General features: G+C 37.4%; 1 protein-coding gene across 5 annotated transcripts; it reads right to left on the bottom strand.

The window, feature by feature from the left end:
• Positions 1-201: 201 nt before the first annotated feature.
• LOC103968525 (uncharacterized) lies at positions 202-25,381 on the bottom strand. Of its 5 annotated transcripts, XM_009381795.3 has the most exons (21): positions 24,866-25,381; positions 24,626-24,773; positions 21,856-22,187; positions 17,882-17,963; positions 17,497-17,797; positions 16,363-16,421; positions 15,097-15,186; positions 12,079-12,170; positions 11,834-11,932; positions 11,661-11,738; positions 6,315-6,399; positions 6,169-6,227; positions 5,990-6,059; positions 5,596-5,687; positions 5,101-5,163; positions 4,953-5,019; positions 3,501-3,743; positions 3,199-3,315; positions 2,621-2,773; positions 599-737; positions 202-440 (listed from the first exon to the last, which is right to left on the bottom strand). In XM_009381795.3, exons 1-20 carry the CDS (start codon positions 25,318-25,320, stop codon positions 639-641), a joined length of 2,784 nt encoding a protein of 927 aa, XP_009380070.2. In that variant the 5' UTR covers positions 25,321-25,381; the 3' UTR covers positions 202-440; positions 599-638. The 5 variants fall into 5 exon arrangements, with proteins under 5 accessions (XP_009380070.2, XP_064995605.1, XP_064995607.1 ...); XM_065139533.1 differs by having other exon boundaries at positions 202-737; XM_018822454.2 differs by lacking the exons at positions 202-440; positions 599-737 and adding an exon at positions 755-1,271.
• Positions 25,382-27,857: the final 2,476 nt, after the last annotated feature.

The raw sequence follows: 27,857 nt of genomic DNA, 5'->3' as shown, positions 1-27,857 counted from the left end.
TGCCATCTTTTGTTTCAAAAAAGTTGTCACACTGAATTATATGATTTATCAGTAAATTGTAACAGTGAATATCTTAATCCAAAGATTGTCACACTGATCGGCAAAACAAGCTCGGCTGCCTTCAAAAGATGATAGGTTGACTACAAGGTCTATGAAAGAACCAATGAATTCTGCTGTTAGAATATATGCTCAAGTCAAAAATGACGAACCAATGAATTCTGCCATTAGAATATATGCTCAAGCCAAAAATGACTGCCAGATGGAATTCTTCTATCAAAACTTTTACATGTATGTGATAACACATCCCTCGTAACAACACAACCCTCAACTACATAAATAAAGCCTTCTGAAGCATCGGTGAAAACACCCACCACAAACTCCCCGAGACTGTCCTTCAGCATGGTCATAGAAAACTTTGAACCATCAGGTACCACAGGAGACTGAATCCAAAGAAAATCAACAAGTTCAGATTACATGACCAAATGCTCATTTAGGCAGACATGGCATCATCTTTGACATGAAGGAACCATGGCTCTCGATACAGAATCTAGCTTCATATAAGGATAATTACGGAGTTGCAGCTTCGAAAAATGATTACCTCCAAACATGTAAAAGTTATTTAAAGTCGACATATCTAGCTAGGCACCTTCACCAGAAGTTGCAGCAATCTGCTTCTTTACTTCATCAAGACATGTTTTAAGATCCCTAAACTCATCAGTGTCTGAGAAGTCCACAGACTGCAAAGTACAAGTCACTGGGATTCACTTACTTCAAAAAATATGCAAGTAGATGAAGTCTGATGAAACATGATAAGATGATATTCATTAAGAACAACATAGTTATAAATTGAATGCCCTTAAGAAAAGTAAAATTTAAACATATCAAACAAGTTTGGAAAAACAGAATTGGGAGGCATGAAGAGATTATTGTTTTTTCCTTTAAAAAATAAAAGCAGATCCAGATTCTAATCAGAAAAGTCTAGGTAAAACAAGTGCAACCAGAAGATAGATTTTACTTACAATAACCTCCAGAATTGGATATACTAGATCTTAACATTTTATTCTACAATCTTATATATGTACCCAAAAAATAAGGGCTTAAATTTCAAGTAATTCCTCACCAAGTCCGGATTGAAGCCAGCCAAATTTTTAGTGGGTGCAAACATCATATGACCAGAAAACTTCTCCAGGGGGCTTTGGATTGGAACAGCAACTTTTGATACTCACATCCCTAGTCAGTGCTATACCCTCTATAATAGGAATAAAATCCAACTGTTTCAGTACAAAGAAGAGATTATGACTGAATTCCAGAACCCTTCTAACAAAGCAGAATCGGGTGAGTGAGCAAATGGCATGCTAAATGCTCAACCACCTATACTTTCTCAATGATCAAATACTGGCAAGAATGTTGTAACTGACTGTTCATACCAGGGTCTGCCGTACCGAGCCGTATCGCCTGGTACGGGTGGTACGTACCGGTCCAACAGGTTTTCGGTACGCGGACCGACTGTTACCGGTCCGAGCACTGTAGCAGTTACTGTAGTTGCGAACCTTGGTTCATACAAGCTAGAAACAAATCAACTATTCTAGCAAGTCTTCTCAATGATCAAATACTGGCACGCATTCTACTTATTGATCAAAAGAATTATTGATCCAATCATCAGGACATTCTTCCTCTCAGCTGTTAATGCTCTCTCTACAAACACAACAATGGAATGAAAACTGGACTTCCATGATTATAACCCACCCCCATAACAAAGAAATGAACAACCAATCAGAAGTACTTTGCAAGATTAAACAGGGCCACTTATTTGACAGATCTAAGGAGTCTAATTCTGGAAGAGAGTTACAGACTGAATCATATTTCACTAGACCACAACTAAATCGGTCTTAATCTCAAAAAAGGGAAAAAAAAACCTACTAGAGTGAGCCTAACTTGTCTATCCTGCTGAAGTTTTTCTCTGGACTTTTAGGTCGACAAGAACTCAGATTAAGGCAGCTGTAGAAAAAGTCCTGCTAAAGTATATCCTCAATCAACATAGTAGACTAGAATCAATAAAAAAGATAATACAACAACAACCAAGCCGTACTTAGCAACTATTTGGAGTTAGCAATCAACAAAAAGGATACATCATTAAATTACAGCTCTCAAGTTACTATCGGATATCATGTCAATCAATAATTAACTCCATTGGAGGTGGTAACATGTCTCATCATGAAAAAGGCAAAGAGAAAAAAAAAAAAAAAGGAAGAGCTTATGTCACACAAGTTCCTAATACATTGGATAGATTGCAAGTCATCCAACAAGATCATGAATCTGGGCTCCATAGAAGGTTGCACCTTTGCAAACTAGATAACCTTGGTTCAGTTCATGGAAACAGCCTATCTGCATACAGAACCCATATTAACGGGAGCTTCATGCAGTGGATCATCTTTTTTAATGGTCCCACCAAGTTGATGTTTTCTTGGACTATCCAAAATGATTATGGAGGCTTAATGGCAAATATTTTGAAGTTATCATATTAATGATTAATATAATGAGCTTTGACATGTAAGATAAAACAAAATTTACAATAGCAAAAAGTTGGCTTCCTTCCAATGTTTAGCTTAACGTGCATTACCTGTTTAACCGAACTTCGCAAATGCATTTCAGCTGTAAAGAGTTCTCGACAGCTTCCAGTAGAGGAAGCAATATCCATATAAACTTTGCAGAGTTGCAAGGAAGCATGAACAAATTTTTTAAATCGGTTTCTATCACGCCAAAGCTCAGAGCCCTGTGATCAAATAACAGGAAATGAAAAATGAGAAAGAAATGCAGATACAACCAAGCTGACCACTATCATTAGAATGCTTATGAGAGCAGATAGTTCATAGAGTACAGAGTTTGCAAACTTTATATCAATACCTATCATACCAAAGCAATAACAGAAGGTAAATGTAGCAAAAGTTATCAAATATCCAACATAATTACCAACATAATTATCCAACTCTATCCTCTCTGATAACCCACAAACTCATCCCAATATCATCTTAGAAAATGTCCAAACGACCTTGCATTGCTTGCCTTATTCTATCTTAAGATATAGCACCTAATGAGTTGTGAATAACTCTATCCTCTCTGATAACCCACACACTCATCCCAATACCCTCTTAGTGACACTAACTTGCAAGATAAAGCATAATTCCATCACAGGTTTACCTGGAAGGATCTAACTTGCTTCAGAAGGGCTTCACAAGACATAATAAGGTTGCCTTTGATTATGTGCCACCTTGCATATAAACCCCATATATCTTCGGAGCCACCATTACGGATAACCTGCAAGAAATAGAACCAAAAAAAAAAATCAGAAGCTTACTTTAAAATGTCACCAAGTAACTGTTAAAGAGCATTAAAATAATTACTTTTGACAAGGATAAAGCCAAAAAGGTATAACTACTTTTAACAGCACAAACACAAGAACAATTCAAAGCAAAGGAACAAGCAAACTAGATTTTGGAGACCTGCTGCATAATATTTCCAAGCATGTCCAACAAGAGCTCAGTTTCCCGTGGTTCTGAAGGGATGGTTTGTGTGTCATAAGGCTCAACTAAAGAATATTCAGCATCAAAAATATCACTTGAAGAGAGATCAGAGTTAGCGTTCTTTTCATGATCTTCAAACTTTCTCAATATCTTATCCAGCAATTCAACATCCACTCGCTTATTTGACGACAGATCTAGTACCATTTTTGTGGCTTCTAGTGACTGCAATAAAGTAAGAGATTAGAATCATTCCAAAGATTGTAGGCTTTTATGTTCTATGTAACTACAAATTTTTAAAGAGTGTAAGGTTAATATATTCTACATAATCACATTTTACAAAAACTTTGGTGGTTAAGGCAATTTAGTGGCATTACCAAATAAATAGTTTAATTTCCTCATTAAATGTTTATATGTGTGTGCTTGACTTCCAACTAGTATTTAACATAGGATAATAGCTAAGAGCATGTTTGATTAAATTTATACAAGATTGACACACTAGGTTAGCACAAAAGAGCTCAATGGTTTGGGGTGTTATTTATTGCACAAGGCTTAGAGCACATCAGGACATTGTGTCAGTTCAAAATGTATTACTGGAGAACACCTTTGATTCAAGAGGTTAAAGATTTAGTGTTACAAAGAGATAAGAAAAATATAATAAGCCTTTCATCTTAACTTTATCATGCAGAACTTTTAGCCAAAGACAAAATTTATCACTCTCTACCACAACTATTTGACAAACTTGATCTTGACAAGCTTGCAATGATCAAGACATGTGATGATTGTAACTGCAACAAGGAGAAACTCTGGATGAAGATAACACCATTCTGAAGATTGGTGATAGCGGGACTATTAAGCAGCCCATTTTTGTCTTCCACTTTTCTTTTGCATCGAGAATTATCAGGTTCAGACTCCAAACTTGCATAACTTATTGTTTTTGAATGTTGTACAGCTAAAGTACTTCTGTGGCTGTACTTCTAAAGTTTCAATCATTAACTTCTTGTATGTTGAGTTGGTACATTATGTTCATTTGCGGTTTATGTGTTGCTAGATACAATATGAAAAGCTTCTCCCTTCATTGACTATCATGATTGATACTACATGCTTAATGTTATTATCAGTAATATGGATGAATCACCATCGCTAACAAATATTTTTAATTTTGTTATAGCATATAAGTACCTTTCTTGGCATTTTACAACGCTTTAACATGCCCATGTAGCTTGGTTAAACCAGCCAAGCCATACTTTCAAGATATTTAGAAGTCCCAAGCTTCCCAATATTGATTTTGTAAACCCTCAAATTATTCTCTTGAACATGGGAGCATAGCAAAGAAAGTAGACATTACATGAAGATAACCAATATAAACTACATCTTATATTTAGAATAATTTTATGAAAGAGACAAATGACATTTAAAAAAAAAACAATTCACCTGGCGAATGTTTCCTACATCAAGAGCAACATGGCTGAAGTTCTCCCATAGTTGCCAACTGTTCCTCCTGTTAAATATTTTATATTAGTTGGTTGAAATTTTGTATTTATCAGGCCTCACAATCAGAACGAGGAAAAAATATAATAACCTGAATTTTAAGGCTTCTTTGAAAGCAATAAATGCAGCCTTGCTTTTCTTCTTGATCATATGCCTGAACAGTTCAATTTAGTGTAAAAGCTCATTTGAGGACACAAAGGCAACACAAAAGTATTTACCAACCAAGTTATAATAAGCTTGAAAGCAATTTGCAAGAATATTTTTTTAACATGATACAAATAGATAGCATGGCTTTAGACATTGTGTATATAAGCCAGAAACAGCACAACAAACTTAAACAAAAAACAATTCTGTAGCAATACATGATAAAAACCAGCAGAAAAGAAACTAATCAAGCATTAATACAAAACCCTTCTTGAAACTAGTTAAACATAGAGGAGCAGAGAAATGTAAGCATAACCAGTTTTCCCAATAAGCTGAAAGAATGATACTAATCAATAAGCACAGTATGATGATGCCAATAAAGGCAATGATACTAATCGATAAGCACAGTATGAAGATGACAATAAAGGCAATGAAATCGTACAAACAAGCAACGTTATTCCAAGCCTCTCCATTATCCGGATCTATCTGCACAGCACGTGTAAATGCATCTAATGCTTTATCAGTATCTCGGGCCTGCATATACAAACATATAATAGACATCAAATATGTGGTTTTGGCAATGAAGGTGGTGTTATCAAATTAACTTATTTCAGGAGAATGAATAACTATCAACTTTACAGCTTGAACTTCCTTTAAGGATGAGAAGGATATTTGATCACAAACACAAGCTAAGATTGTTAAAAACTTAAATTAAATACAATTTCACTTTTTAAAATTTAAATGCCAGCATTTAATGTGAATTTGAAGAACTCCAAGTCTCCATGCAACGTATTTGGACAGATACTACTATAAAACATTTAGCTATGAAAGCAAACCTTTAATGCAGCTGCACCAAGCGCAAACCAACCATCAGGATACAGTGAATTAAGAGCCAAGGCAGATTCCCTGCAGTACATTGAGTACAAATCAATTCCAAATCAAAATCAAGTATGGAGATTAAACATGGGTCATTAAGAGACCACAATCATAAGCTCATCCAACCCTCGCCATTTACCAAAGAGTTTTTGACGTCTCATAGTCACTCCTGTTGTATGCATTTCGAGCCAATGATCGCTGTCCAAAGAGAACAATCAACAATCTTACAATATTAGGTCTAATCAAATAGAACACACAGCTATATTCTGCAAACAATGTCATTACCTTAGCCCGGGCTGATCTATTATTTGAAACCTCCAATGCCTTCTCATAATAAGCATCAGTGGTTGTTGCATCACCAAGTGAACACCTTTATACAGTGTAAACATAATGATTTTAACATGCAAAACCAAGATGAATCAACATTCCAAGCAGCAAGAAATCCATAGTAATGGAAATTGAGATACTTTTCGATCTATACTAGAGCAAGGATCAGCCTCAGTTCCTTTAGATTGGTGATGATCAGGTTGTTCGACTAACATGTTTTTAATCTTAGTCTAATTATTTTTGTCTTTGGAATAAATTTAGTATGCTAGAAAGATCTTTTTCAAAACAGTTCCTTTAGATTGGTGATGATCAGGTTGTTCGACTAACATGTTTTTAATCTTAGTCTAATTATTTTTGTCTTTGGAATAAATTTAGTATGCTAGAAAGATCTTTTTCAAAACAGTTGTCACATGGCAACATGTCCAATATTTGTAGTTAATTTCCTATGTTAATAAAAAGAAAAAGAAAGAAAATGCAAAGAAAAGGAAGGAATCAAAATTTAATTTTGTTTGAATATCACAAATCTTGATTAAAATTTCAACTCTACAAGGAAGATTCATCATTCCATAAAGATACAAATCTATCAAGTAGATAAATCATTTAAAAGGAAGATTATTTATTTTCTTTGAAAAAGGAAAAAGCAGATAATTATTTGATTTGATGTAATTGCAATATTTTCTTATTTTTGTGTTTTTTCTTTCTTTCTTATACTTGGGACCTATAGAAAAAGACAACGGGATTTCAATAGAATGATAAATTCGTGAATGAATGGAAGTGTTTTTTTCACAAGTCGTATGAGTCGTATGAGACCACAATCTTCCCCTGATGTGAATTCAGAGAACCAAGATTAATTTATCCCTTTATCACCCTTTTCCCATATAGCCTATCAACTTCCTACCATTGCCAAACTTTCCAAACCCAAATTTTGATAGTCTTAACATTCTTGGAGACACTTTGCTTTTTTGAAGACTTTGGATCAACTTCTCTACCAAGTTAAACTAGATAGAAGACCAATCCTCGCCCTCAGAACTGGCAAACATTTAAATTTGCAATACTTGTTATTTTCATTGTTTAAATTGAAATTTCTATAAATCGACATGTTGTATAGTATCCTCATCTGTTTTGCCCCTCATTTTCATCTTAATACCAAGTCTATTTCCAAAACCTCTGATCCTATCATCCTTTTAAGTTATGCGAATAGGACATGATCATGCATAGCATAATTGTCTACAAAGATGAGAATGCCCATCTATCCCAAAAGGAAAAAAATGCACAAACCATGAGGGTTAAGCCAAAAGGGAAACCCTGCACTTTTTCCCAGTTAACAAGATGGGAAAGGTTAATAAGCCTCATAATAAAAAAAGACAATGATACGAATGGGAATAGGCAATGACTTTAAACAAGATAACATCATGATAGACCATGTGAACATGATGGAGTAAACAAATCAAGATCTCAATCAAATTTTAATAACAGAATCAAAACCAATAAAAAAGAGTGCTTTGCTCTCTAGATTTTAGAAAAACATATGAAAGGAACCGCTTTGATTCTTCAAGTTACAGATATAACAAGCTTAAATCATAAATAGGTTCATATGATCCAATTTTCAAATGAAAATGAACCCAGTTCCAGATAAAATAAAGCTCGAATGAGAAGCTCAGTAAGATGAAGCTCTATTAATAAACTCGATGAAATGAAAACTGTCATCACAGCAACCATTGTACATTAAAAAACACAAACTATTATACATGTATGTCACAGGCATACAGGCATCCACATGCATCATGACTAAGATATAAATACACCTGCAGAAGGTGTACCATACAACATCCCATAACAAGCTGGTATGGTTTACACAATGCATGTGTTGGAGTTTGCCGCATGATGCACTCAAAACATAAAACCAATCACATGCATTGGCATGGGTGGCATGGCTCATGGCACATATCAAAGCAACCTGAAGCTGACATTCTGCATGGCAAATGACACCCATCCATAAGCACATTTGTCTTAATGCATGTACATCTCAAACAGTAACAAAATATAGGAAAACATAACTATGTGTGCAATACTTTCGTGTAATCCCTTTTATACAGCCAAAGGTTTATACATCATGGATGTCATACATGTCACCAAGAATACGAGATCACCACAATTCTGCGGTTGGAATAGGATCAAACATGAGCAGTCCTAATCCAACATGTGCAAAAGCCTATTTCAGTGGTCAACTGCATGATGACAGTTCACAACAGATCAAGATGATGTTTGTGTGAGGATCCCTTTATTTTCTGAGTTGTGAATAATGTTTTATTTAGTTGGTCTAGTTCAGTAAGAGTCGGATAGGAGTTTATTTGATATTTATTTATTTATTAAGAGTCCAAGTCCTGGTGAACTCTGAGTAGAACTCTATAAATAGAGATGTATCTGTTTCTATTCGGCAATCAATGAAATATTATTCTTGTCTTCTAACAAACCCTGGGAGGTCAATCCCCTCGAAGTGATCATCCTCTTTTCTCCCTCTTCTTCTATGATAAAACCCTAGGGTCTCTTATCATTTGGTATCAAAGAAGCGATCCTCAGCGTTCTCGTTGCAATTTATCACAACACTTCGCCGCAATTATCATCATCTTAAAAAAAAAACGACAACCACGACCATCCTCCTCACAAGGGCTACTGGTTCCCGACTAGCAACCACCACCGCCGCTGCTTCCAGGCCAACGACCACATCCCTCATTGCGCCGCAACCACCCACCAGCCGTGTACGCAGCCACACCCCATCCTACTCAAGCAAGAAAGGGCAGTCGCCACTGTTCCCGACTAGCGGACCACCCCCCTCATCGCTCCTAGCCTCGATGATCCTTGGTTGCTCCCAGTCCTCAGTGACGTTGCTTCCCAACCGCGCCACCACTGTTGCCTCTCAACCTCCGCAGCAACCTCCCCTCCTTACGACGACCAAAATAGGGCAACTCTGCATCTTCTGTCGTAGCCGCCGGTCACCGTTGTTTCCTCCCCTTGTGCTACTGCTACCCAGCCAACGACCACCGCCGCCGCTACTTCCTAGCTGCACCACCACTGCTGCCTCTTGACCTCGGCAGCAACCTCCCCTCCTCGTGGCGACCGAAACAAGGCAACTCTGCATCTTCTACCACAACCGCCGGTCACCGTTGTTTCCTCCCCTTTTGCTACTGCTTCCCGGGCAGCGACCACCACCGCCGCTGCTTCCCAACCGCACCACCACTGTTGCCTCCCGACCTAGACAGCAACCTCCCCTCCTTGCGACGACCGAAATAGGGCAATTATGCATCTTTTGCCGCAGCCATCGATCACCATTGTTTCCTCCCCTTTTGCTATTGCTTCTCGGCCAGCGACCACCGCCACCGTTGCTTTCCAGCCAACAACCACCCCCCTCGTTCTGCAGTCGCTACACACGCAGTGACCGTGTGCGCAGCGACGAGCGCAATCGGCATCTGCAACCCCCTCAGTCGCTCCCCATGCTAACGCAATCACCTTCCAACCCCCGCAGCCTCAACCCTGACCACTCGGTGATCGCTCCCCTTGGGTCGCAACCACACATGCAACCGCCCTCAATCGCTCCCACGCCAACGCCGTCGCCTTCCAGCCCCCGCAGCCTCAACCCCGGCCGCTCGGCAATTGCTCCCCTTGGGTCACAACAACCGCAGCCACACGCGCAGCCGCCCTCAGCCGCTCCCCACGCCGACGCCGCCACCTTCCAACCCCCGCAGCCTCACCCCACGCAGCGACAAAAACAGGGCAGCAACCTTTCCTCCTCGCAGCGACCACAGCAAGCCTTTACACTGCCCTCGGTGTCCGCTTGCTCGATAGCTTCGCGTTTCCTTACGCCCTCAACTACCCCGAGCCAAACTTCATAGTAGTCGCGTCGAATAGTGCAGTACTGATGCCCTTGACCCAACACCAGAAACAGCAGTTGGAGATTACAGATCTGCAGTCTTACGCAATGGCTATCGACAACACAGTGAAAGCCTAATTAGAAGCCTTGAAAACTAGAATTGAGAACCGGCTGCAAGAAACCCTTAACGATTTTAAAAAGAGTCTATTAGAGAGCTTTAGCAAGTTTCAACAAGATGAAAGTTCAAGTCTTACATTGAACCGATCTGAAGACAGGAAAAAGGAACCAAGAACAGGACAAAAGCTACCCACGCATGAAGGTGGAATTCCCAAAATGGGAAGATGGAGATCCGACCAGTTGGATCTCTAGAGCAGAAATTGTTTTCCATTTTCACAGAACTCCAGAAGAATCAAAGGTGGAAATAGCTTGTTGACTTCTTTTTGCTACCCTTAAAAGACTTCAAAGTGGTGCTTTGGAATTGAATGATTATCAACCATGGGTGATGTTTCTTGAATTTTTTCTAAACTAATCATTAAGTTTCTTATTAATGGAAAGCAGGTGATCCTAAAGGGAAGACGTGGAAGTAAGGCCACAATGGCCACTAGCCATCAGATAGAGAAGGTTCTTCGAAAGACTGCGACGACTACTACACCGAAAGGCCGACCTATTGCTTAAACTATCAAGAAGTGGAGACCATACTTACTTGATCAACGAGTTGTGATGCGCCACAGATACCCTGTGACTGAAGTGCTGAAAGCGAAACTCCTCGAGTTTGATACTACTCAGCCTTGAGGACAAGGCTAATTTGAAGAGGGAGGAATTGTTAGGATCCTTTTATTTTCTAAGCTTTGAATAATGTTTTATTGAGTTGGTCTAGTTCATCGGATAGGGGTTTATTTGATATTTATTTATTTATTAAGAATCCAAGTCCTGATGAACTTTGGATGGAACTCTATAAATAGGGATGTATATGTTTCTTTTCGGCAATTAATAAAATATTATTTCAATCTTCTAACAAACCCTAGGAGGCCGATCCCCTCGAAATGATCAAGGAGACCGATCCCCTCGAAATGATCATCCCCTTTTCTCCCCTTTCTTCTATGATAAAACCCTAGGGTTTTATCAGTTTTATGGTTGGGAAAATCCCTAATCAAAATCCTCCTGATTTTGTAAGAATTATTCAATTATTTGGCCATTAATTGAAGATACTATCAAGAGCAAATTCTTCTTTATGAAGACCAATAAGAACAATTCTTAATATAATAAGTTCCTTAACTCTGTAACAAGACGTTTTTTATAAGCTAATGACCAAAGAGCATATACACCTCTGCTGTAGTGAGAGGGGAATACTCAAATTATATTCAATCAACAAATACACAATCTTTCACTCTTTCAAATAACATGTTACCAGCCAAAAAAACATATTTTCAACTCACCATAATCTTGGATCACTAGGCATGTCATGTAGGCGTGACTTGATAAGATCAACGGCTGCTGCTTTTTTCCCTAGTAATCTGTCAAAATGAGTGAGTATATTTACAACTTGATTAGACCTATGACATATACAAATGCAAAAAAAATGACAATATAAATGAAAACAATTACATACTGATAGCAGTAAATTAGATTATCCCATAATTCAAGATCCTCAAATATTTTTAGTGCCTCTCCAACTAAACCACAACTCACCAACAGCTCACCATATTCTCTGGAAGTGCAAAATTGACATAGAACAAATTAGTCATTAGATAGTCCATATTTTTAACAGAATAGAAAACAAGAAAGTTCTGATAACTGAAGATAGTTTCAACAAAGAGAGATATAAAATATTGCAAGACGACCAATAAGACATACTTCCTCAGTGCTGAAACAGTTGGGATATAAAGCCCATAACATAGCTGAATCCTTTGGGCAGTCACAGGAGAAGCATCAAAAATAACTTGAACCTAGTAATCCAGCAAGACAGGAGAGCAGGAAACATCAGCGTGAATAAGAATGGTAATTGTTGACAGAAGTTTCAGATGCTATCTAGGATGCAATGACAGTTTCAGAATATATGCTACATACACTCGTGCAATTAATTCTTTCTATTTTGACAATTGACGAACTTGTTTCACTTGCTTCATCCTTTATTACCCTACAATTGGTGAAATGTGTTAGCTTCTGTCGGTTTGATGTGCATACAGTAGATCAGCCATGAACCACCATTTATAATCTTAGGCCCAAAAGCCCAAAATAATGGCATAGGTATGACTTTTAGATTTCTAATTTCTACTAATTCTCTTATTAATTAATTTTTTTATGCTTCTTATTTACGAATTCATTGTTGTTAAGAGCGTCTAGGAGATTAAACAATCGAATGAATATGTTTTAAAATGAAAAAGAGCTAAAAGAAGATCCTCCTTTTGACCTCCTCCTTCAACCTTTCTATATGGATCCTTTCCATTTGAAGAATGTTTCAATCAATATACAAAGTGGTGGGTGGCATACATCACATTAGATGAGCTAGTACCAGAGGTCCCATGACTGGATCAAACTGGGTCAGCTTCCAATCATCCGAGGGAAATATCACGTTCAACTTCAGATAAGTCATTTATGTCAGAAATTCAGACCAAGGTCTCAGTCTTGCTAACTCTGGCTAAAGTTAATGGTTATACTATAAGCTGATTTGTTATGGGCCGATCAAGGACTTATTAGATAGGACAAAAGGATGATGGCTGTAAGTATTTAGAAGGAATCTGCAGCAGCACAAAATACAGCTGAAGTGCACTGACATACGGAAGGACTGAAAGATATCCTTCCATTATATAAAATAGTATCAGATGGTTCATTCGTGAACCATCAAATCAAAATTTATATGGAATCATAATATAAAAGCAGAAGAGAGTACTAGAGTATTAGGATCTGGTCATATTATTAGATTATACTGACAATTCAAAAAAGAACAATAGTACAATGACGGTCAGGTGATTGTGCCTGTACCGTCTAGTGCTTCAATTAGCCCAGATTCCAAATGAACAAATTCAAGCTTGTAAAGAATCTTTCTCATTATCCAAAAAAAAAAACCAAAGGGCAAGGGGATTGATCAGAAAGCTCTCTTGTTCTAGTCCACATATTGATTGGTAAAAAGAATAATTTTCATCTTTGATTATAAATGAAAAGTATTCAATTGCAACATGAAAGCATAACTAAATCGATCGTAGTTACTCTTTGGGATAGAGTAGAATATGAAAGGAGAATCTCGAACACAGTGATTTAAAAAGCACTAGACGCCAAAAGGCGCCAAGGTCCAAAAACGCTCGAGGCACTAGGCGCTCGCCCGAGCGAAGTGAGGCACTAAAATATAAAAATATATAATATAATTAATAAATATAATTATTTAAATTTTAAAATAAAAATATGCTATTAAATTAATCTAATAAATACAAATACTATTACTAGTATACAGTTAACAGTATACAGTAATATTGTTAACAGTATACTATCGAAAGACGAGAATAGTGTAAGGGAAGAGTCGGAAGACCGAGGGTGTTGACTGAGAAGAGCGAGAGCGGCAGCTGTGAGCGATAACAGTGGCAGCGGCAGCAGTGAGTAGTGACAGCGAGAGCGACAAGCGGCGACAGTGGCACCGATAGCAGCGAGCAACAAGAACGGGAGCGGAAGCGGCAAGCGGAGATAGTGGCAACAGTAGCAGCGAGCAGCGGCAGCAGCAGCAGCAGCGGGAGCGAGCAGCGACAGCAGCAGCGGAAGCGAGAGCAGTGAGCGGAGACAGTGGCAACGGTAGCAGTGAGCAGCGACAGCGGGAGCGACAACAGTGGGAGCGGCAGCGACAGCGGTAGCGAGGGCGGCGAGTGGTGACAACAGCAGCGGCAGCAAGCAGCGACGGCAGTAGCATGAATGGCGAGCAGGGCTAGGGTTGGGGAAGTCACACTGATATTTGTGCTTTAGTTGGTTCGATTGAACCAACTAAAGCACCGGAGACCGAACCAGACCTAAAACGCTGGTTCGGTTGCCTGGTTTAACCCAGGCGCTCGCCCGAAGCGCCCGGCGCCTGGGCTCGGGCGAGCGCGCAGGCAACGCCTCTTTGAAGCGCGCCGCCTGGAAATGAAGCAAGGCGCTCGGGCCTCGCCTCGCCTCGCCCGAGCGCCTATTGAAATCACTGCTCGAACAAAGAAAGGATGAAATTACTTCGAAAGAATTGAACAAGAAACCATATGAGGTGAAAATCTAGTGTCAATTCTTTGTGACAGTAATGGTGACCTAACTCTTGGTATGCAAGGAGGTATAAGCTACAAAACAACATTAGCAAATAAAATCAAGCAGATGAAAAGTGCCAACTTACCCTTGCACAAGTTTTAATGTGTCACAAACAAAAAATTCAACTACATTAAATCTAGAATATAATGAACCTAGTAATGAATCATGATTATAGCAAAACAAAATGGTTTCTTTTAAATGATCTAATCCTTAATCTTCATTGCTTGAACTCCGAGCTGAATCATAGCACAATGATGCTTAACATACTTGAGAAACTTCAAATGCATAGCACATGAACAAAGATCAGAAGGCAAGAAGCACAACAAAGATGGTAGTCCATAGAGAAAATTATTAAGAAATGCTCACCAGCAGAATTTTAAAAGGATGAGAAATATTGCAATGAATTATTTGCACATGTCATATGTCTGGAGAACATAAAGATAGCAAAGCTTTAAGCAAAAGACCATAAAATAAATCTGCAAGAATGCAGGCTTCCTCATAAACAAACATACCCTAGCATATTTCCAAGAGATAAACTCATGTCAACATCTAAGGAAAACATGTGCACTGTGTCCGAAAAATGGCATAAGCCCTAAAAAGATAAAGTTGTCTTACCAACTTATCCATCATAAGTAAAGCCCGCTGCTTTGTTCGACTTCGTTTAGACTCCCATCGGATTCGCAGAATGTCACAGAAGTTACTAATCTAGAAAGATATTTTCATTAGATGATGGCAATTTCCAATTAAAATAGCAAGTTGTAATGTCTTCTCTAAAGAAGAGTTCAACAGAACTTCATTGTTTCTTTTATGCTAATATGTTCAATTACTATGGCTTCAATGTTATAATACATTGGCAACAATAATTATCTGAAGGATTATAATGAAAAAAATAAAAATTTATGATTGAAAAACAATTTTTTCCAAGCAAGTCCTATTTATTGTACCAGCCACATGATAGATTAATATCAAATATCTGAGGATAGGATGGGAAGTGACATTCCATCCCTTCCATATCCATTTTCTTTGAACATACATATCACAAAATCATAACCATACGCACAAACCAACTCGACTTTTGCACCAACAATAAATATGCTGCATCAGGGCAACCTAGCTCAAACAGGCGACCTATTGCCCTATCCTCAATGATAATGGTATTTGCATAGTGCAGGAGATAGCAATACATGAAACTGAAACTACTTCACCCACATCTTTGATGATATAATTTGAGTGACATTTGAAGCAACCACATAGAAGGTTATTAGCCGAGTCTCTAATACAGACAGCTGCCGCACTATATAGTCTCAAAACACACAATAGATATAGCCACACAACTGAACAGAACAACTCGTGAGAAGTTATTGAGAATAATACAACAGAAATGAACACTCAACAAATGCATACATAAACACTGAACAGTGGGATTTAATAAAATAAACAGCAAATTCCCAGAGCATCAAGTAGGTATTGCTCAAAACAATGCTGATCATACTGTAGCATCAAATTCATCAAATGATGCATTGGAAGTAGAGCTGGCAACTTATTTATAGAACTCATGGTATTTAGATAACAGCAATCCATATGTTGCAAATCACATGTCCAATGATATAGGTCTCTTTTCAATGCTTACTGGTCTAATAGGCCAGTAAGGGTCCATATCTTGTCAAAGTTACTTGACTCAGTTTATACCAACTAAAAGGGAACATGTCAAGTCAGGTGCATTAAGTTATAAAAATGTTATAGAATCATGTTTCTTTTCATGAAGCCTGCCAAGAAAACATGGAAGAACCAAGGATAATGGAGATAGAAAAATATATATTAATTCAGATAATAATCAGTATAAGTAAAATCTAGAGGATATAAAAAAATTGTAATACTCACAGTGTAGCAAGTTTGATGTTGAGAATGAATAGCCTCAATGTATGGGGCCATTTCCCACCCTACAGAGTATGACCAGAAGGAAACAACATCATGTAAATAGAAGTAAAAAATCTTGGCAAGATAAAGAAAGAAAAAAAACAGCATCAAACCATCTATTATATGATAGTTTTACAATAATAATGAAACAAAATAAAGAGTAAACTTTCATAAGGATGTTGAGAAATGTCAGACTGCATGGGCAGTAGCACCACCATAATTATCTATATTAGTGTTGCATCTGCTACTACAGGTAAACAACCGGTGACTACAAACCGCAATCCACTAGAGCACCAGCCATGGTCAAAAAAGGTAAGTGGGATGTAACTTAGCACATGTACTTAAATACAAAAACACAGAGATAGAGAAAAATAACAACTGTATATATAAATAAGAGTCAGAATAGCTTAATGTTTGAATTAATTGGCACTGAATAAGTTAAATGCCTCAGATGCAAGTACTGCACCTCAGTCATTGATCAATTGTCCCATGCAGCACAGAGCAGCACTACTGATATGGTTGTCCAATCTATAGCTTAGAAAATTGTCACCATCTTATAGCCCATAGCCTAAATGTCATAATCAATCCCAAAAAAAAAGATGTAAAATAAAATGAAAAACAACCAACAAGTCCTTAGCCATTTAAAGTTAGTCGCCTTAATTAAATTCATTTGAACAACTATGGCGATTCTCACCCTCGTTAATGCTTTCAATGATGTAGATCCAAAAACAACTAACAAAATTTGGTAGGAAGACAGAATGGAGAAGGACAAGGAGAGGACACAACACTTGCAAATACAATATGCATTTTCACCAACATGTTGCTCGGAGTTTTGAATTGCTTTAAAAACTTATTAGGAAAAGAAGAAAGTCTTGGAGATATTAACTATAGGTTCCACTACTCATAGCAGTAACATGACAACTAGGCATCTAAACATAATTATATCAATACAGTAATTAATATTTATAAGCACATAAAACATACAATGAAAAAGGACACTAATTTAGTGTTCCACATAATTGTGAAAAAAAAGAGAACTATAAGAAAAATATCAAGAGAGTTCATGCAAATGCCATCATCATATGAAGCAAAACTTACCAGACAATTCATCATCACGACTTCTCCTCTGGAGATGTAAGCATTGTGCAAGTATAACAGCTTGCTGGATGAATGTCAAATTAATATCCTTGTTGATGTGAGTAAGATCCACATTAAGATCATCATTCTTGCCATTTTTTACTAATTTTGGTGTCATTAGTACATCAGAACAATCATCAAGTTTATGATCAACTGCATCCTTACTTTCAGAAACAGTACTATCACTCTGGACTTGAGAGAGATGCACATGGCTTTGTTCATGATTGTTTGCAGCAAGTATCAACTGAGGCTTTGCTTCTACCTAAATCATATAAAACAAAGTTTCTTCAAAAGAGGTTGATACACTACAAGGTTAGCTCCCACAAATCATTCAGCAAAAACGAACCTGGTGTATTGTCCGGAATCCAAGAGCACCAGTAACAATAAGGTGCAGTCCACATGATTTTTCAGCACATTCCAGATGTGACCTGAAAAATTAATTGTATAAATTACAAGAAAATTGCAATACAAGAAATGTGATTGCAAATTAAGAACCAAGCATGTTGCAGAATTAGTTTTAAGCAGGTCACAGAATCCTGAATTCTAGGTAAAAGATGAAAATTAAGCAAGCTAAGGGTTTCTTTGATTAATGAATTTCACAAATATTACCACTAGATACCAGTCTATCACATGTTCACTTAGTTGTATATGAAACCAAACATGGCTTAAGATACCAGTTGGAGAGATATGTACCAACCAGTATTTACTGATTCAGCCATGACCCATAGTGAACCATGCACCTTGGTACAGCTTGGAATACTGGTCAGTCTATATTACTATTTAATTAGTGTTATCAAGGGGGTATAAGTTGGTACACTGCTCGGTATCTTGGTACTGTATTGATCTGACAGGCTATGGCAACTGGTATTGGACCAATATTTATAATCTTGAAAACAAGTACTAGAGAAGATAAGAGCTATATGAACCCTGAGGCACAATCCAAACACAATCTTTATGCCTCATCTTTAATGAGCACTTCATAGGGCTTGAGCACTGTTCATTTCTTGTTAAGGTAACTTCGGTAATCATTTGCCAGAAACAGGGTGTATAATTGAACAAGAGACCTGCTACATGAATTTCACTCTGCATCTCAGGGGAAGAGATTATTAAAAAGAAAAAAGACAAACAAGTTTTACTTTTCGTACTCCCCTCTATTTTGTTGCACCCCTCCTTTGCTTCTTTTCTTTTGTTTATTCTAATGTCTCTACTTTTTTTTCTATTTCTTATTTTGACTACATGTTGGCTCTTCTTTGCTTTCTTCTTGTTGTTGTCTGTGCTTTCTAGACACATCTCGTTATCATATTTTCTTTATCTATCGTCTTCACACCCTACCTTGGTGGAGAACTGTTTTCTTTCTTTCTTTATACCTTTCATATTTTTCTTCCTTTTTTCTTACTCCAACTGCACTATGGATGACTTGTCTCTATAAATATAGCTCAAAGGAGTATTATTAATGCTAGTGGTGCTGGAAAGTTTAGCATTAGTACAATATGCTCAAGTTAGATGGTGACAGATGATAATGACTCATCGGAGTTCCATTTAGCCATGGGACAAAATTAAAATTAATTAAGAAGAGTAAATATGAGGAATATGGAGGAACAAAAATGAAATGCAAATATGATGACAAAAACAATGACCACTCTTGAGCTTTTTTTTTTTTTTCTTCATGAAATGTTGGTCATCTTTGATCCTTTGGTCCTAGACCACTCTCCAACGACTAAATTTTTTTCACTTTATTTGAAAGGTTTTGTTCGTAAAGACTCTCAATAAATATGCCTTCATTAAAATATACATTGCCAGCTCTCAATAAATGTGCCTTCGTTAAAATATACATTAAGGGTCAAGCAAGCTCCAAGAGGGCTCAATGCTCCTCAAGCCTGACAACTTCCTATTCGTGACAGATTGATGACCAGCCAGATTGCCAAAAAAAAGGAATGGCCTAATACATGAGGATTTCACCAAAACAGGGTTTACGAATGCTTGATGTACACAAACTTATACCTGCAAGATCATTACCTAGAACGCAACGAAGAAACTTTATTGTGGTGCCAAGGCTCACCCTCGCATACAACTTCCAGCATCTTACAATAAACTTTTTCAAAGTGGTGTTCCATAGTCAAACCAACTTGATGAGCTAAACCAGCAGTAGTGGTTCCAATAACTCTTTATTACATCTAATGCTCAACCTCGATACTTTGTCCCATGAAAGGGTTATACAGCATCATGAAATAGCGTTAGCCAAATTGGAATTCAAAAATGATTACTAGATACAATACCAAGGTATGCAATTTCGAATAATACCGCCCGATACAGGCGGTACATATTGGTCCGTCAACTGACCGGTACACGGACTGCCCATTACCGAACGGAACGGAATATATATATATATTAATATATAAAAATATTTTTATAAAAGGCGACGTCACGTCGTCGAGGCAACGCAACGGCGCCTTTATAAGAATATTTATATATAAATATATATAATCTTATATATATATATATATATATATATATATATATATATATATATAAACGAGACGACTTCACGTCGCCTCGACGATGTCGCCCCGCATGGGAGAAGGAAAAGGCAACGCGACGTCGCCTTTTATAAAAATATTATATATATAAATAAATATATATATATATATATAAGCGAGGCGACGTCGCGTCACCTCGACGACATCGCCCCGCCTGGGAGAAGGAAAAGGCAACATCGCCGAGGCGATGCGACGTCGCCTTTTATAATATATATATATATATAATCTTTTATATATAAATATATATTTATTAATTTATATATATATATAAACGAGGCGACATCGCCTGGGAGAAGAGAGAGTCAACGTTGCTTCGACGACATCATATATATATATATATCGAACGGTATACCACTCGGTATACAGTATCGTACCGTACTGAGCGAACGTCGAAACTCTGGGACGGTACGATATTTCGATCCTTGTGCAACACTATTAAAGAAAGTGCAATATGAAGAAGATAACGGCTGAGAAAGTCTTTGGCAACAATGCTCTAGAGTCACATTTGTAATTGGAACCTCCTCCGAGAACTCACGTTAAACACTATGCACTTCAAATTGCATGATAAAAAATAACTAACATGCAAATTGCCTGAAAATTTTGAGATTTAAATTTTCCATGTTTAATGGTAATACACCAACTTTCTAGTTTGGCATAAATTTCTCTGTGATTATTTATATGAAATTTCCTTTCCCACTGCAGGTACTTATTGAGGCAATGTACACACATAATGTGTACATTAGTGCTGCTACCATAATCTTTAAAAGTGATCTAATGCAGCAAAATAATGCATGAACCAAAAAAATTTCACTCAAGGTTTAAATCCTGGTACAATACTGGTTTTGACACCTTTTTAGATCAGTACGAAACAAGTGGACAGGTTGTATACCTACCTCTACCACAAGATATCAGTAAAAATTAAGAAACTATAAGTACTAACTAGCACCGAATTACATGGTCTCAATATAGGTCCTGGATTAAATAAATAAATGTAGGTCAATATGTATGAGTTTGATTGCGATTTGTAATCTTGCAATTAATAGCCAAGCAACTTGTTGCGCCTCAACACATTTTAGGGAGAACCAGATAGCTCCAGGTTCAAGGGGCATTTCAACCCTAAACACAATTCATCTGATGATGGGTGGTATCTACCAGTCCACAGCCTACGGACAAGTGGACCAGGGTGAACGGGGCAGTACACCAAGTATAAGACTTGTACCACTTGATACAAGGCTTGTACCATCTGATACAGTAACTTTTTCCATTATTTTTTCCTTTTTTTCAGGATTTTTCAAATATTGGTATGTACCGGCATACACCGACACACAATATGCCAGTATGATTCCGGCTTATACCAGTCCAGGCTAAGACTGATATGGGTACAGTATCCAAGATTAAAAACCTTCACCAAAACACTAAATATTTCTGCTCAAGATAGCAAAAACCAATAAGTACATCAGTATCTAGGATTTTCTGACAACTGAAACACACTTGAAAAAGAAGTAATTCCAAAGAAAATGGAACTTAAGGAAATATGCAACAAAAGTCTGTACACCCATTCTCAAATATAATACTGCACAATGTAAGATGCAATTGCTCATATGCCTGAATCAAAGCAAGTCAAAACAATTTATCCTTAAATCATTGATAAAGCAGCAAAATATGTGGCATATCATGGTACATCCAGTGTGCAAGGGTCATGCAGTGTATGATGGTCAACAAGATGCTTGTGTATATATCTAAAAGAAGTACCACATACATCCAATAGCATCCAGGTACTTACCTGAAGGAATCAATTTGGCCATATTTATGTTCAATGATTCCTGCCTCTAAATGAGCCAATGACACAATTGCTAAAGCTTCCCCTTCATTTAACATAGTACCCCAGTAACCAGCAACATGTTCAAAATCTCCAAACTGATGTAAAGTGCTAGTCTTGAATAACTGCAGTAGATCATATAGAGAAGATGACAGCTCCTCTGTAATCCTTTGTTGGAGACAGAAAAGCCTACATAACCACCAATATAGACTTCTGCAACCATTTATATAACATGTTTCCACCTCAAGGACCAACTCCTTTATCTTGCTCAACAAAATCTTTGAGTATACAATGTACTGAAACAAAAAGTATGTTGCATTATTAAGTAGGTTCAACAAAAGCTCGTTACAAGCTTTATATAGTACGAATAAATCTGAACATGCTACAACAGACTATATCGCATCCAACAACAATGAAAATAACATTAGAATTTGTACCAAAGCTAGAACACAAAAATTTTATCAAATGCAAAGACACACTTTGCAGTTTGTACATTAACAAAATGCTTAGAAGCATTATCATACTTAAAGCAAAAAGACACACAAAGAGAATCACTAAGGAAGACACTTGAGTTCCAATTATCACCTAAAAATATACACAAAGAATGTATATTTTCATCAGAAGAAATTTCATATTTCTGTCATATAACTTTTTCTTGATCTAAAGAAAGGCCCGACAAGATCAACTAATTTCAGGCTGATAGAAGCACAAGCTATGCCTTTCCAAAAGCCAGCATTGCTCAAAAGTACATACCATGGCTCTGATCTCATATTTTAGGCCAACCTTAGTCTAGGTTCCCATGTAGGATAAACTATCAGCTGCAGACAGCAGTTGGTTCTAAGCATTCGCCCTCAACAGCACTGAATATGATTTTGAGATCTAAAAGAAATGTTTGCCCCTGGAAGCACATATCACTGTCAGTCGACAGTGATCTATCTTTTTTGGCTTAAAAAACAATAATAAAATGCATCAAGCTGACAGGTCAAGATTGAAAGGCCAAGCTCGCAAGGTTTTGACAAAAAATTGAATCTAACAGGCACAACCAAGTTCTGAATATAAAAGAATTCTAAATGGAAGTTACAAGCATCTAGCAAATGATTTGTTTGCTTGCATCACCTATAAATATTGAGTAACTAGCAAATAAAGATGTCCAGATTCTAGCATTAGAAACAAGAGAAAAGAAACGATAAAAAATCAACCAAGAAGTGGGGCATGAACTTCAGACAAGAAGGCAAGTTTCAATATGGTCATATCAGATCATAAACAACTAGGCATAATTGACCTGATAAATCAATTTAAATAGTTCGATCTCGGATATGTGACCAGACATAACCAAATCAACAATTGTGTTGAACAAAACATACCATGATTGATTTGTCATATTAGCCTTGCCATATTTTGCTTGTTCACAATGGAACCGATACATCATGAGATTAATTGGCTGGTGGCATTCATGGTGTCAGAATCAATAATATAGAGGGTCAAATCATAAAATAACAGTGTCATAATTGAATAAACAGAAACTGCATGTCTAGTATACAAGTGATAATGGTTGTGCAGGCGCACACAGATTAAATAGGCCAAGCTCAAGACTGTAACTCTCACATGATTATTGCATGTTTAAATCAAGATTCAGAACTTTTTACTCTTGACCACTGCAACCTAGAGCTGCACACATTCATGACACCAACAATAAGTATATAAAAATGTGTATTAAATCATGATCTACCAGCATAGTTCATAATACATCACAGCGTAGTTATTAAACCCATAACAAACTGGCAGTCCAACCGAAGAAATTGGGAACCTAATCCTTGGCCAGTCCGGTTCATTAATTGAATTATTTTTCCATATTGACCCAAATACCCTTTAATATAGTTAATTTTTATTTAAATTTTGAGAATATTGTAGTCTTTCTTGAAAAGGAAAATATCAGATGCTTCAGTATGCACTTTGAAGACTCTCTAAAAAGCCCCTCTTATCAGCCTCCCCTAGCCTCTCTATATTCTTTCACTAATGTCCTTTCTCGCTCTTTTGTTGTCTCCCTCTCTTATTCAATCACTTTCATCCTTCATTTGCCTCTTTCCTTTTCTTTTTGTCCCTTCCTTTTTGTAGTAATTCTCTTTCACGGTTGTTATTTTTCTTATCCTTCTCTTGTCACCTGTTGACCTATTTTCCTGCCATCCAACTCACTGAAATTTGGACGTTTATCTTTTGATCATAAAATTTTATGAATTCATTTGATAACAAAGAGGCATTTCACAACCAGTTGACCCACTGGTCCAACCGGTGATCCAAGACTTTATTAGGTGAATGACCCATCCAGGTCTCACAATTTTGCAGTAGAGATAATTTATACCATCAAAACATAATGAAGACATGCAAGGAAGACAATAATACAATAAAAGCATCCTTACTTTGTTGTGGGCAATTGATTTAACATCTACAAATTACAGATAAATCTCATATATACAAATTTGTTAATCTGTTAAAGTGTTTAGAAACTCTCCTAAAAATTTATGACAATTTTAGCATCTGGTGATCTGAATCCATCATATCACATAAGAATCAGTAGGTTGTATTCATATTATAGAATCATCAAAGTCAATAGTTTGAGAAAACAGAGACCCTCTAATGGAGATTCGTTAAATGAAATGAGGACAAAAGAGGAGAGACTCTGTCGGGGAAAAGGCTATACTTCGTCAGTACATTGAGAAAACACAAAGTTCGATACCTGCAAGAGCGCAAATTTCCCATGCACATCTGATCCAACTGAAGCCACTTGATTACGTGCCCACACGTCCCACTCGCCTCCGCAATCACTAATCCCCTCCTTCGGAAGTGGAAATGCCAGAGGGAAAGGAGAGAAATTCCCAATAGGCCTACAAAATTTACGAAGCCACGGATAATTAGGACTTGGTTTCAGCTTCTTGATTGCATAAAACTTGGGATTAAAAAAGCGAAGGGAGATCACCCAGTCACGTTCTGCTGCGTGAAGGCAAGAAGCGCCGCGACGCCGAGGCACATCAGCAAGGCGCACCTGCCCTCCACATCCACATCCGGGTCAGAATCTGCATCAAGAACTTGGAGCCAGGCCGCCGAGCCAACGTCCCGCAGGAAGGCCTCCACGCTCTGCTCGACCTCTTCGTAGAACCGGGCGGCGCAGGCGGCGGAATCTTGAAACTCCCATGACTCTGAGAAGCCGAAGACAAGGCGGGAGGCGTCGGAGGAGAGTGCATCCATGTAACGCCCCCTCTCAATAGAGTCGACGACGGCCTCGACGAGGGGGCGGAATGATTGACGTGAGGAAAGGGAGGATGAAGGAGGAGTCGGGGAAGCAGAAGGGAAGAAAGGGAGTTCCCGGTATAGAGTGCAGCGGATGAGGCGGAGCTCGACGGACTTGAGGAAGCCGGGATAGGAGACGCCCATGGCGTCGAAGCGTATTGGGTTGACTAGGGTTTGGAATCAAGACGACCGAGGAGGCAGCGGGACGATAGTGTATAATATATAAACAGTTATCCCTTATTTTCATATTTATCTTTATAACTTTCTGAATAACGTAGTTGCCCTTTCACGGACACACAACTGTCAAAATCACCCTTGCTGTTAACATTGTTCCTACTAAATATTTTGACATTGCAATGAATAATTTTGAAGAAATCCCACGTGAAATGAGAAGATGACACCTGCAAGTGATAGGTTGGGTCACATCATGAACCCACTAGTCCGCAATGGAGGTAACATGGTTGGACAAGTGTCATCATAATCTTATGATTTTCGAATTTAGGATACTCAAATATCTATAATATTTGACTATATATTTATTTCTCATGATCTACTATAATAATCCTAGGTATACTAAGTCTATAATTACAATTGATTTTTAATAGTTTTGACACTGAGACTAAGTTCTTCTGATTTATTTGCTAACTTAAACATAAGAGAAATTTTTATTGTGTTGAATTTTAAATTTTAATAATAAAATCAATTGATGGGTTTATAGTCTAATCAACGTTTGAGAAAAGTGACGTAGGATTAACTTCAATCATGAAAAGGTAAATTGATTAAAGCAAAAGAATTAAACGTTAGGCCGAAGTCAAAGATCATGTATCAGAAGGATCGGGCATTGTATCAAGATCAGATGTTGTGAGAGGTCAACATGCCAATGGATCGAGCAATACGTCGAAAGAAAGAACGATGCGTCGAAGGTTCTAACGAAGTGTCGGATAAATAAATGAGAAGTCAGACAACATATTAAAGGCTTCATAATTGTAATTAGAGTTGTTAAGTCTTAATTAAAATCATTTATAGTCTAATTGAGTTGGTTTTAAGGCGTAACCATACCAACTTGATTAGGAGTCTATTGAGTCTGAACCATAGATGAATTGGACCTATTGAAAAATTTAATGACCTAGGGTTGTACTAGGTGGTGGTACTGCCAAAGCCCGGGTTCCCAAGCTATCAAGTGGTAGTATCGCCCAAAAGGTGGTGGTATCACTAGAGCTTGGGTTCCTAGGCTGTCAAGCGGTAATATCACCTGAGCAAGCGATGGAACCGTCAGAGCCCATTTTCCCAAGCTCTATATTGCAGTAGTACCGCTCGGCGCAGGTGGTAGTACCGCCAGTACTCCAAAAACCTAGGGAATTAATTTTTTGGTCGAATTTTTTTAAGTTATTTTGGGTCTATAAATACCTCACTCATGCTTGCTTGGTAAAAGCATGATAACTTGATATTTGAAGTATGTAAACTCTCTTAAAAAGTGTTGAGTCTCTTCCTCCTAAAGTTTATAGGTCATTCTAATGGAGGTGTGAGGTTTTCTTATAAATGAGATGTGTAAATATTCCATCCTAAGCCTATGAAAAAAGAGAGTTATAACAAGGATGGTTGATCTTCGCCCATTGAAAAAAAGATCTATAGTGAAAGTCGATAGCCTCGAGGGAAGAGGAATTATGAGTGAACTTATGTTAGGACGACTGAATCACTATAAATCTTATTTGCATTTCTCTTTATGTTTTTCCTTGTAATTACTAACTGATTTAGTTGTTTACTACCCTTACTCACATTCTAAGTTAAACCCATTTTTGATACATGCTTTTTGATTAAAAATTTTCAAATCAATATTTTATTCCAAAATTACTAATTCACCACGCGCCCCCCCCCCCCCCCCCCCCCCCCGCTTAGTGCCTTTATGATCCTAACAACTATCATGATATCTTCATGATCTAATTCTCATTGCACTAATCCAAAGACATTACAATATATATTAATCACATAATATAAAGTAAGAAAATACTATAATAATAATAATTAAAAAGATTGTGTAATGTATCACATATGTTATTACTCACATGATTGGCTTACAATACACTTGTAACTAGCATCTCCTCCATATCTTTTTCGATTTTTAGAACTCTTTCTAGGACATCAGCATATGCTTGGAGCTTTAAAGCTGATATCCAACTTCTTATTGCTTGCCTTAGTCCCCTTCCAAATCTCTTCGCCTTTCTTGATTCATTAATCACTCTATAAAAGTTACTAAACCTTAATATTTGTTGCACATCTAGTATATCTAATATCTTAGTGATTCTCAAATCATACACTAATACGATCTCTATCATACCCCTAAATTTACACATTCAATCGGTGCAAACCTATCTTAATTCAATAATATTATAATCCATCCACAATCTAAACTCGAGATCTAAAATAATATTTGAGAACACTAAAAAACATTCAAACATTATTCACATGTAGAAAACCTATGCAGTTTATATTCATACTGTTGGAAAATTTAGGGCGATATCACATGCATAGCGGAAAAACAGAAAATAAAATCTTAGAATTTCTCATAGAAAATAAGGTTTCAACGTCGTGTAAAAATTAGTGCGCAAAAACCCACGAAACAAAAAAACTACACGTACAAGATATATTGTGTTACCTAGGGAGATCGTATATCTCTGAATTCC

This window comes from Musa acuminata, chromosome BXJ3-2 (assembly GCF_036884655.1).
Source record: "Musa acuminata AAA Group cultivar baxijiao chromosome BXJ3-2, Cavendish_Baxijiao_AAA, whole genome shotgun sequence".
In the NCBI taxonomy this organism is placed as follows: domain Eukaryota; kingdom Viridiplantae; phylum Streptophyta; class Magnoliopsida; order Zingiberales; family Musaceae; genus Musa; species Musa acuminata.
The sequence above is the reverse complement of the archived record's forward strand: the minus strand, read 5'-3'. Positions and strand labels throughout refer to the sequence as shown.